The sequence below is a fragment of the Chiloscyllium plagiosum genome, chromosome 37 (genome assembly GCF_004010195.1).
Source record: "Chiloscyllium plagiosum isolate BGI_BamShark_2017 chromosome 37, ASM401019v2, whole genome shotgun sequence".
Classification (NCBI taxonomy): domain Eukaryota; kingdom Metazoa; phylum Chordata; class Chondrichthyes; order Orectolobiformes; family Hemiscylliidae; genus Chiloscyllium; species Chiloscyllium plagiosum.
In genome coordinates this window covers 22,836,145-22,848,338 of record NC_057746.1, presented here as the reverse complement: position 1 = coordinate 22,848,338, position 12,194 = coordinate 22,836,145, and the positions used below count along the sequence as shown (strand labels likewise).

Genomic DNA, 12,194 nt, shown 5'->3' with positions numbered 1-12,194 from the left:
GTATGCAGTTTTTCAGCAAAGTGCAATGTAACTCTGCAAGTACAAATTCACCCCACAAAATATATGTGTGCATGTGGGTCTTTGTCTGTGTGTGTGTCTGTCTAGGGTGGGGGTTGTGAGTGTGAGAAAGTGTGTGTGTGTAGTGAGTGCAGAGTGTGATTTTTAACTTTGTACACCCCAGTCCAACACCGGCATCTCCAAATCATAACCCCCAAAGACGCTTGCAGTACCGCTCACAACCTCCAAAGGTGCTGCGGTACCGCTCCCAACTGTCAAAGGTGCTTGCAGTATCGCTCCCAACCTCCAAAGGCGCTGCGGTACTACTCCCAACCGTGAAACGCGCTGCAGTACCGTTCCCAACCGCCAAAGGTGCCTGCAGTACTGCTCCCAGCCATCAAAGGTACCTGCAGTACCGCTCCCAACCGCCAAAGGCGCTGCGGTACCGCTCCCAACCGTGAAACATGCTGCAGTACCGCTCCCAATCACTAAAGGCGCTGCAGTACCCTCTCATTGAATGGTGCTGGAGGTAACAACTTCTTCCAAACCCCTTGAGGGCGCTCTAGTTTTGCCCCTTGCCGCCAAATTATTCTGTCTCTTGTTGTGTTGGTGGGTTCCATGTCTGCAACCAGGATGCTGCAGTACTAATAACTGCCATGTCCCAATAGCAATACATCCCTGAGGGTACCACGGTGGGTGAGATCACTTGCTGCTACGAAGGGCATTGCCCTGTGGTACCACCTCCTGTCACTAAGGACGTCCTGCCGAACTGATTCCTGTTTCTAACATGGTGCCATGCTGAAATTTTGATAGAACTAGTGTGCTTTCAATTAAACCTGTTGGACTATAACTTGGTGTTGTGTGATTTTTAACTTTATAATTGGGAAGGTGGTGATGTTCTTGGGAGTTGGTTAGCTCAGTTGGCTGGATGGAAGTTTACGATGTAGAGAGCCACCTATAGTGTGTGTTCAATTGCTGCACCAACTGAGGTTATCATTGAAGTACTCTCCTGTTCATTCTCTTCCTTTGCCTGGGTGTGGTGACCCTGAGGTTAAACCACCTCCAGTTATCTCACTAATGAGAGACCAGTCCTTTGGTCTGGTAAAACTATGGCAACCTTACCTTACCTTTAATGTCACTATGCTAACAGTCCAAAATCTTAGCCAAAAACACAGTAATCGCTGATCATACATTCAAATTCCACCATGGCAGATGGTGAAATTAGGATTTAATAAATACTTGGAATGATTTGGAGGAGTCAGTGTTGGACTAGGTTGGACAAAGTTAAAAAATCACTTAAGCATATTACTAAATCACTCAACACCAGGTCCTACGGGTTTATTTGGAAGCACTAGGTTTTGGAGTGCTGCTCCTTCAGCAGGCTTCACCACCTGATAAAAAAGCAGCGCTTCGAAAGCTAGTGCTTCCAAATGAACCTGTTGGAATTTAACCTGGTGTTGTGTGATTTTTAAGTTGGAATAAAAAAACTTGCCTAATGATTGTCATGAAACTATCTGGGTCACTGATGTCTTTCAGAGAAGGATATCTGCTGGCCTACATGTGCTCCAGAACAACAGCAATGTGGTTGACTCATAACTGCCCTCTGAACAATTCGTGATGGGCAATAAATATTGGCTCAGCTGGTAACCCCCAATCCATGAACAAATTTAAAAGAACTTCAAGCATGGACTAATTGCCATAAGAGTTTCTAGAACTGCATTATAATTTTTATAACAGATACTAACAAGGTTGCTAAGATACCTGCAAAGGGTCAGAAGACTTACAGTTCCGAATTAAATCATCCTGTAAAGGACATCATCTCGAATGAGATACCTATATGGAACTCTTCTTTAGAGTTGATGTCTGTCATTGTTTGTAGATTACTCCAAACTCAAATTTAATGACCTTCCAGATGCTGCATCTCCAATTTTGCCACTTAACGAAAAAGAATTGTAAGAAATCAGTTTGATTGGAACAAGTTGATTCAAAATATCTGTACGGAGCTAATAAAAAAATTAAAAGTGAGGTTGAGTGAAGGGCAGAAGTGATTAAATGGTCATACGTGCAGAAGGAGTTGAACAAATTTCCACTTGAATCCATGCCTGGACAGTCTCAAAGAACAACAACAGCATTAACTTATTGAAATGTCTGAGATTTCTCACAGTACAGATATCAAACAAAAGTTGACATGGAGCCAAAAAAGATATGTTCGGATGGATGACCGTAACTTTGGTCAGAGGTAAGTTTTGAGAAATATTTGGATGAAAGTGAATAGTTAAACCACGTATTGTTTCAATTATATTTCCGTCATTATCTCAATCTAAAATAAGTAAAACATGTTTTGAGATATATTTCCTGTCTAAATTTGACTGCTTGCCAAATAGTTCAATGCTAATGATTCACCAGAGAAACATTATTGTGTTCACAATCTTGAATCATGTGATTTTTAAGAAGGGGCGTGAATGCGTTTAAGAATCAGAATTTAAAGTTCAGAAAAGACAGAAGAAGAACAAGCTGTAAAATGGGAACTGCAAAAGAGCTGGGGGATCTTACCCATGAACTGACCTGCCCCATCTGCCTAGAGGTATTCACCGACCCGGTGTCTCTGGACTGTGAGCATCATTACTGCAGGTCCTGCATCTCCCAGAGCTGGGAGAAGGTGACAGGAGATGTTTCCTGCCCTGAGTGTCGGCAGGTCTTCAGTCAGAAGAACATCAGGCCAGCTCGGACCCTGAGCAGTGTTGTGGAGAAGTTCAGAAAGCTGAAGGCGAAGGTGACAGAGCGAGAGAACGGGTCTTACTGTGAGGAACATGAGAAGAAGCTGAAACTGTTCTGTGAAGAAGAGGAGGAAATAATCTGTGTGGACTGCTGGAGTTCAGAGCATGAAACACATGATGTGACTACTTTAAAAGAGGCATCCCACAAATACAAGGTAGACAATCACTGTTCAAGTGGCACAGAGTAGGTGGTATGACTGTGAGAGTGAAGACATGTGAACAAGGGAGAGTTTGTTCACTGAATTAAGGGTGAGAGATGGTAAACGGGTCAGAAGAGGAGTTACAGCTGAGGTAAGGAGGAGGGAGGAAATATAACAAGGGAAATTTGGGGGGATAAAAGAGGAAAAAATAAGCATGAAGTGGAGGGGAGAGATAGGCGCGGAGAAAGAAGGAGAGGTGAGAAGGATGGGATCAGAGTTTCCAAGTTATTAAAAGGAACTAGTGGAGTAGATTAAATTTAAAACTGAGGTTTATAGGTTCTCATTTACCAAATGTGTTACAGGTTAAGGAGTAACAGTCAGTGTCAAGATCAGCAGTGACCTCATTGATTATCATCATATATATGTATATATGTGTGTGTGTGTATATACATATATATATATAATATATATTTATATAGTTTGGGTGTGAGGTTTTCAATATCTAGCCTCGCATGTAGGGTAACTCAGTGTCAAGTTATATATGAAGGAGGACCCAGTACAGGTATCAGCATTTTTATAGGCCATCCAAGGGGTTTAGCCTTGTACGTGAGATATGCCTGTGTTGAGCCTTGTATGTGGAGTACTCCCAGCTTTAGCTATGTAAATAGAATACTCCAGTGGTTAGCTGTTGGAATATTTGGCAAAAATGAGGACTTCAGATGCTGGAAATCAGAGTCTACATTAGAGTGGTGCTGGAAAAGCACAGCTGGTCAGGCAACATCCGAGGAACAGGATGCTGAAGGACTGAAGACAGGGAGAGTCCAGGATGGAGAGATAAATGCGAGGGGGGTGGGGATGGAGAGTCGGTAACAAAGAGTACAATAGGTGGATGGAGGTGGGGATGAAGGTGATAGGTCAGAGAAGAGGGTGGAGCCGATAGCTGGGAAGGAAGATTAGCAGGTAGGACCGGTTATGGTGCTGAGCTGGAAGGTTGGAACTGAGGTAAGGTGGGGGGAGGGGAAATGTGGAAACTGGTGAAGTCCACATTGATGCCCTGAGGTTGAAGTGTTCCGAGGCGGAAGATGAGGCTTCTTCCTCCAGGCGTCAGGTGGTGGGTGAATGACGGTGGAGGAGGCCCAGGACCTCCATGCCCTCAGCAGAGTGGGAGGCGGAGTTGAAATGTTGGGCCACAGGCAGTGGGGTTAATTGGTGCGGGTGTCCCAGAGATGTTCCCTAAAGCGCTATGCGAGAAGGCTTCCAGTTTCCTCAATGTAGAGGAAACTGCATCGGGAGCAATGGATACAATAAATGACATTGGTGGATATGCAGGTGAGACTTTGATAGATGTGAAAGGCTCCTTGGAGGCCTTGGATGGAGGTGAGGGAGGAGGTGTGGGCGCAGGTTTTGCAATTCCGGCGGTGGCAGGGGAAGGTGCCAGGTGGGGAGGGTGGGTTGTTGGTGGGCGTGGACCTGACCAGATAGTCATGGAGGGAACGGTCTTTGTGGAAAGGGGTAGGGAGGGAAATATATCCCTGGTAGTGAGGTCCATTTGCAAGTGGCGGAAATGCCGGCGGATGATGCAGTTAATGCAAAGGTTGATAGGGTGGAAGGTGAGGACCAGGGGGGCTCTGTCCTTGTTATGGTTGGAGGGGTGGGGTTTGAGGGCGGAGGTGCGGAATGTGGATGAGATGCGTTGGAGGGCATCTTCAACCATGTGGGAAGGGAAATTGCGGTCTCGAAAGGAGGCCATCTGGTGTGTTCTGTGGTGGAATTGGTCTTCCTGGGAGCAGATACGGCGGAGATGGAGGAATTGGGAATATGGGCTGGCATTTTTGCAGGAGGTAGGGTGGGAAGAGGTGTAATCCAGGTAGCTGTGGGAGTCAGTGGGTTTGTAAAAAATGTCAGTGTCAAGTTGGCCGTCATTGATGGAGATGGAGAGGTCCAGGAAGGGGGGGAAGGTGTCAGAGATGGTCCAGGTGAATTTAAGGTTGGGGTGGAATGTTTTGGTGAAGTTGATGAACTGTTCAATCTCCTCACGGGAGCACGAGGTGGCACAGATGCAGTCATCAATGTAGCAGAGGAAGAGGTGGGGAGTGGTGCAGGTGTAACAACGGAAGATGGACTGTTGTGCGTAGCCACCATAATGGAGAATTTCAGAATCCAGCTAGGTATGGATTGTTTTCTTTCTGTAAACATATTCCAATATTTAAGTATATACATTTGACTTTCTAATGTCAAGCCATACATATTGGGCATTCTACTGTCTAGCTTGAATGCGAAGTACCGCAGTCTCTGCCTATGTAAATCAGATTCAGAGATGCCGGTGTTGGACTGGGGTGTACAAAGTTAAAAATTGCACAACACCAGGTTATAGTCCAACAGATTTAATTGGAAGCACACTAGCTTTCGGAGCAACGCTCCCCTGATGAAGGAGCGTCGCTCCGAAAGCTAGTGTGCTTCCAATTAAACCTGTTGGACTATAACCTGGTGTTGTGTGATTTTTAACGATGTAAATCAGGTGTTTCTTTGCCTGGTTATGAGTCAATGAGCATATATGAGATAACCCCCATGTGTATAGAGGAACTTGTACAGAGGAACCTCGATTATTCGAACGAGATGGGTGGATATTGATTATTCGGTTAATTGATTCAATGCCTTTCCTCTGGGGCTCAGAGCTTTCTGTTAAGTCCGCTTCCTGTTCAGGAGACGAGGCAGCAGCACACCGCGTGCGAGCCCCCAACCCCAACCCCGTCCAACACCATCCCTCCCATCCGACCTCCGCCCACTCCCAACCTTGTCGAAAATTGCCCGCCCCAAATAGTACACACGCACAACTTTTTATTGAAACCTTTTGACAGGTTCCACCTTTGCCTTGTACAGGACAATGTTGGAGAGATTTTCTGTGGAAGTAGGGTTTAGGGTACACCCCTGTGTAGAACTCCTGGGAAAGTGTGGGGAGACAGAGAGAGGGTGGGAGGTCAGTCCCTTGGAGATGGTGCCTAGGCTCCCATTGATGTCCAGGATTGTTCTTGGCAGCATTTCAATAAGAGTTCACTTTTAATCACTGTGAACAAAAACTGATCAGTGTTGGAAACATGTCTTTGATGTAATGTTTCTAACAGGACCTTGACATCTCCTTCAGATAATCCAATTTTCGGATAATTGATGTTTCGATAATTGAGGTTCCTCTGTATCTGGTTATGTTTATGAGGTACCCCAATGACTATAGCCATATACATGTATATGTGCTATTGAAATAATCTAAGGTTCTTCCGAAGGAAATTTTTTAGATCCCAACTCAAAGGTATTTCAGTGACCGTCACATTATTGACTTATCTGATAACATCTGTTTATTTCATGAATCACACTCAGTCTGATTCGTTCATATTACTAAAATGCACTAAATGTTTCAGGAAGCATTCCAAGCATGTTTGGATTTGTTGGATTGGGAAATTAAGGACATGATTGAAAACAAAGAGAAGCAAGAGGCAAAAATGGAAGAACTAAAGGTAAAAATAAAACAATTCCAGTGTTCATTTTAAAAAGGTCATTCTCACAGTATAGCCAGACTGCGATTTTTTTTGTCCCTCTGTAGTTGTTCTTGGAATGCTACTTCTACTTGAACTTGAAATCCAGGGCAATAAAAATGTTTGAAAAGATGAAATATTGGCCAAAACTTCAAAACAAAGATAAAAAATGTTGGAATTAATGAGTCTGGTAGGATCTGTGCAGACAGAACCAGATGTAATATTTTAGACCTTTGATCATTGGAATTTTTAAAAAAATAATTCACTAATTTGCCACTGATCCCTTGTCTGGATGCTCTGGTCTGGCAAGAGTGCCTGGAACCCATTCTCCAGACTTTGACCACCCAAGCATCTGACTGACTGTGTCTTAGCCTCTGGACTGATGATGCCGCTTTTTTCCCTTAGACTTTGAGACACAGCTATTTATAGACTATAGGCAAAATTAGCAAGGCATTATTTATTGCCCTTTCTTACAGACCCTGACAGTATATACATATTGCTAAGCTAATCCAGTTCATGAACTTCTTGCAAGTGTGCATATGCTTCCGGTATGCACAGTGCAGCCTGAAATATGGGTGTTATGCAACCCTGTTTTTAACCTCTCAGAGTACAGTGGAAACCATTCAGCCCATAGTGGCTCTTTGAAAGAGCCACATGCTCAGTCCTATTCCTCTGCTCATCGAAGCAGTTCCCCCTGTCCTGGAGACAGTGAATTTCAGATCATAACAAGGCGAGAACCCTTTGCACTGCCTTCTTCTGAATGTTCACTGGGACTGGTGTTTTCTCTGTTTCAGGCACAAGCAGACCAGCTGATGGACACAATTCAAAAAGAGTTTGAAAAGATGCACAACTTCCTGAATGAACAAGAAGAGATCATGAGAACAAAACTGAGACAAGAAGAGGACAATATGTTAAAGAGATTGGAGGAATACATTGGAGCACTTAATGATGGAGTCTCGATCAATGAGCAGCTCATCTCAGAGTTACAAGCACGATTAAAAATAACTGAGGCAGCAGAGTTTCTCAAGGTAGTAACTAAAGTGAAAGAAAGAGTGTGCTTCGTTGTGGAGTTATGCTTGTCTTGATATTAATTCCTGTTCTGTTTATTTTCTCTTTATTTAGGATGTTAAGGGCTTTCTCACCAGGTACGTTCCCTCTCAGTTTGTGCACTTACCCTTTGCTTTTGTTGCTTTTGCTGCTCATGCAGATCAAACTCTTTTCCCCAGATGCGAAAACCGAGCCAAGCTACCAGAGGAAACTGATGTTGAAATGACCATGGAGATCTTCGGTGAGCCCTTCCAGTTTTTCAGAGTGTGGAAGGGAATGAGGAGAATGATTGAGCCAGGTAAGAGTCAGAGTAGCCTCTTGCAGCATCCCCTTCACTTTGCTCAGCTGTTGATGAGCAAGGGGGTGGAATAGTCACCCTTCCATTCAATTCAGCAGCAGTGATAATTGGGTGGCCTCTGTGATGAGTGGCAGGAATGAGGGGGCTATCTGATGCCTCGTGTGGCAAGTTTGAAAATCTGCTGCACATACTTTGCGTCATGTAGCAACTCTTTTCACAGTTTGCAGGAAAAGTGCTCATGTGGTGAACTAATTAGATTAGATTAGATTACTTACGGTGTGGAAACAGGCCCTTCGGCCCAACAAGTCCACACCGACCCTCCGAAGAGCAACCCACCCAGACCCATTCCCCTACATTTACCCCTTCACCCAACACTACGGGCAATTTAGCATGGCCAATTCACCTAACCTGCACATCTTTGGACTGTGGGAGGAAACCGGAGCACCCGGAGGAAACCCACACAGACACGGAGAGAATGTGCAAACTCCACACAGACATTTGCCCGAGGTGGGAATTGAATAAATATCAAAGTACTGAAGTAAAAATCCTAGTCTAATGATGACCACGTTACTATTGTTGACTGTTGTAAAAACCCATCTGGTTCACTGATACGCTTTGCAGAAGGAAATCTGCCATCCTTATCTTGGCTGGCCTACATGTAACTCCAGACCCACAGCAATGTTTCAGATTTCCTGCACCTGCAGTTCTTTGTTTTATTCTAGTGAATATCCTTGGGTCTGTACTATCTGCCTGATGCGTCAACCTGGCCAGAAAGAAGAAAATTAGGTTGTTAGGTGTGTTTTTGTTTAGACATGTTTTTTGTCTCTATGGTAGCACTGGTGCCTATGTTAGAACCTTGGGAAATCTACAGGACGTTTAAGACCCATGAATTTGTCTCCTCAAATTGATGGGGCTCATGAATCTCTGTGCATTAAATTAGACTTTACCGTATCGATGAGGAGACAGCATTGAAAATCACACTTCTTCAAATTATGATGTTTAGAGCAAGGCAGAAAATATAGCACCGTTAATGGATTGGAAAACAGCAGCAGTAATGGGTCAGCACTGTTTCAATATTGCCCTGCTGTTAGACTTGGATTAAACTTTATGCACAAGTCTAGAGAGTGGGACCTACACCCAGGACTTCTGAACTCAGTGTGGCAATGCTTAGCCAGGTTTGACACCCAAGCTTTTGCACATAATATACGTGGGAGAGGGTGTTCATGGTGTATGAGTGCACATATTGAATTGGGTTAGCTTTATTGTCACATGTACAGTAAAAAGTTTACAAGTCGCCACTGATGGCACCATCTTTGGTACATAGTACCAAGGTGCAGATTCTTCAAGACAAGTTGTGAGGGGAAAAAAAAAATTGGAAAAATAAATAAATAAACTGCCCAGCATTACAGATCATAAGTTAGACAATAGAGAAATAAAAAGCTCAGAACAACAGTCCTTGCAACCCTGCTCACGCTGGCATTTAGCCTCCTGTCCACACCAACCTTGACTCCTGACTGCAATCGGCTTCACTTCGAGGCTGGAGGTCCACACTGAGGCCATGCCCAACTGAACAACTGCCAAACAGGTTGGGAGACTACCACACCGGCTGAAAGACCAACATGCTGAAGGGACAGAATGTTCTTTCTCAAAAGCGAGGGATCTATCAACTGAACATGGCTGATGGTTCGAAGAAATGCCTTGCTATTCAGCCTTAATGTGAATCGCTGCAGGTGAGAAGATCCAGTTGAAATGCGTTGGAACTTGCCTATCACTAGACAGGTCTCGGTGCATCCTAAAATATCCTTCAAAAACAAGGGGTGATGTGAGAGATCTGAGAGATTATTTGGCCCTGTGGGCTAAGTGGAATTATTAACACCTTTCCAACCTCTCAATTGCGACTTGATGGAAATTGGACCGTTCACTCTTCAATCCCATTCAACCATGTCTTCTCAAACAAAAAACAAACTTTTTGGAAAAACTCAGCATCTCTGGAGAGAAAGAGTTATTTCAGGACCAGTGGCACTACTTCAGAATGATTATAGCTAGAAAATGGTTGGTATTTATGCTGAAGATGGGGTGGATGGAGGGAGGGAGAGGAGTAAATGTTATGTACCAAAGGAGCTCAGGAAGGGAGAGAAAAATAGCTGGACAGACAAAAGAATGGGTAAAGGACAGCCTGAGAGAAGCACTAGCTGCTCAATGGGGGCCACTAATGGCTAACAATGTGTTAGTGGGTTACGTGATGACAGGTCTTGGTATGAAGGGGTTGGGGCAACGACATGGGAGAAGATGCTCAGACTCTAAAATTATCGTATGCAATACTGACTCCAGAAGGCTGTCGAGTTCCCAAGTGGAAAATGAGTTGCTGTGATTCCATTCTACATTGAGCTTCGCTGGAGCACTGTAGCAAGACTGAAACAGAGACATTAGCCAGGTAGCACAGTGGCAAGCAAAGGGAAGCCAGAAGTCAAGTATTCTGCATTTTGTGTCCTCAGTCATACCTTCTAAATGCCAACAATGTTCACTTGGTAGTTCTCTATTGCTGGTGCTGTTTTCAGTGCACTAATATTACTTTCAGCCTTGTCCTTTTAAACCTGAGAAGTCTCGTGATTTGGAAAACTGCTAGCCTTGGAACTGTTCAAAATGGTTGAATATAACAGACTGGGCTCTGAGTCTGGAAAGACAGAGGTCACACTGATCCTAACTGTATTGGAACGGGCAGCACGGTGGCACAGTGGTTAGCACTGCTGCCTCAGAGCGCCAGAGACTGAGGTTCAATTCCCACCTCAGGTAACTGTCTGTGTGGAGTTTGTACATTCTCCTGTGTCTGCGTGGGTTTGCTCCGGTTTCCTCCCATTGTCCAAAGATGTGCAGGTCAGGTGAATTGGCCATACTAAATTGCCCGTAGTGTTAGGTGAAGGGGAATGGGTCTGGGTGGGTTGCTCTTTGGAGGGTCGGTGTGGACATGTTCGGCTGAAGGGCCTGTTTCCACACTGTAAGTAATCTAATCTAGCTATTTTAAATAAATGGAGCTGAGGGAATGTGGAGAAGTGCCTCACATACTTATCCCTGAGATCTCCTTGTTCCTGGGCTGAGGAAACTGCTGAGTAGCCCCCACCGTCTATATGCATATCCCAAATCAGACATGTTTCTCTTATATAATGGCTTCCCATTTGGGTTGTCTTCCAGTCCCAGAGTCTCTCACCCTGGACCCAAATACAGCAAATGATCAACTCATCATTTCTGAGGACCTGAGGAGTGTGGAGCACAGCAACGCAGAGCGAGAAGAGGAAGATCTTCCTGATACACCGGAACGATTTGATGAATACCTGTATGTTTTGAGCTCACAAGGTTTCACATCAGGGATTCACTACTGGGAGGTAGATCTTAGAAACAAGATCCAGTGGGTTGTAGGTGTCTGTGGAGAGTCTTCCAGGAGGAAGGGAGCCTTCCTACCTTTAACTACGGAAGGATACTGGGTTATGAGTTTGTTTAATGAGAATGATTATCGAGCGTCAACTGTAGAAAGTACCACTATTTCTGTTGAAGTGAAGCCTTGGAAGCTGGGTGTTTACTTGGACTATGAAGGAGGAGAGTTGGTATTTTACAATGCTGATAACATGTCTCACCTGTACACTTTCAGTGACACATTCGTCGAGAAACTCTTTCCCATCTTCAGTCCCTGTAATAACCTAACTGGTAAAAATGGGGAATCACTCACACTGCTCACTGGTTAACCAATCTCTGTTTGACTCCCGTCTGTGTATAGAGGAACAAACTTGGGGTCGCTAGAGATAGAACAAAGACAGCGTTGCATCGGTTGCCCCGTTCTACTCTTTCAAAATAAAACTTTAATCAGGCGGGGCCCCATAACAAAGTCAGAATCAAATAGTCAATGGAAGCATTCAGAACTGGAATGGAAACTTATCAAAATGTTGCTTTTCGAGTTGATGATGCACCCCAGCCACTGCGGTGCCCACTGATCTTGAAAGATCTCTCTTGTACCAGTGGACACTGCGTGCTGAATCTTGATGGACACCCCAGCACAGACATACCCACGGAAGAAGAGCAGAGAGTTGGGCACTAACAACGTTTCCATGAGCCTCTGCCTGGACCTGTTGACGTCCACCTCGGCCAGGTCTTTAGTGCTTTGATGCAACTGATTGGCTGTCTTGGCAGTTACCCATTCTACACTCCGTCCAATCAATGTTCCGTCTCATTGACTTCAGCAGCACTGAACATCTGGAGCTGAATTTTAAGTTGAGGTTGGGACCAGATTGAAGGTGGGTTGGACTCACAGATTAGATTAGTTTATCTACAGCGTGAAAACCGGCCCTTCGGGCCAACAAGTCCACACCACCCCTCTGAAGAGTAACCTACCCAAACCCATTCTCCTACCCTATATTTA

General features: G+C 44.6%; 1 protein-coding gene across 2 annotated transcripts; it reads left to right on the top strand.

The window, feature by feature from the left end:
• Positions 1–2,507: 2,507 nt before the first annotated feature.
• On the top strand, positions 2,508–12,194 carry LOC122541367 (E3 ubiquitin-protein ligase TRIM39-like). Of its 2 annotated transcripts, XM_043678072.1 has the most exons (6): positions 2,508–2,929; positions 6,328–6,423; positions 7,236–7,469; positions 7,564–7,586; positions 7,668–7,786; positions 10,976–12,194. In XM_043678072.1, the coding sequence occupies exons 1-6, from the start codon at positions 2,519–2,521 to the stop codon at positions 11,521–11,523; spliced, it is 1,431 nt and encodes a 476-aa protein (XP_043534007.1). In that variant the 5' UTR covers positions 2,508–2,518; the 3' UTR covers positions 11,524–12,194. The 2 variants fall into 2 exon arrangements, with proteins under 2 accessions (XP_043534007.1, XP_043534008.1); XM_043678073.1 differs by lacking the exon at positions 7,236–7,469.

Bases quoted from the DNA above. Each gene is read 5' to 3' on its own strand.
- LOC122541367 (XM_043678072.1), top strand. From the start codon at position 2,519: ATGGGAACTGCAAAAGAGCTGGGGGATCTTACCCATGAACTGACCTGC. The intron at 6,424-7,235 runs GTAAAAATAAAA...TCTCTGTTTCAG, and splicing joins CAAAAATGGAAGAACTAAAG to GCACAAGCAGACCAGCTGAT. The intron at 7,470-7,563 runs GTAGTAACTAAA...CTCTTTATTTAG, and splicing joins AGGCAGCAGAGTTTCTCAAG to GATGTTAAGGGCTTTCTCAC.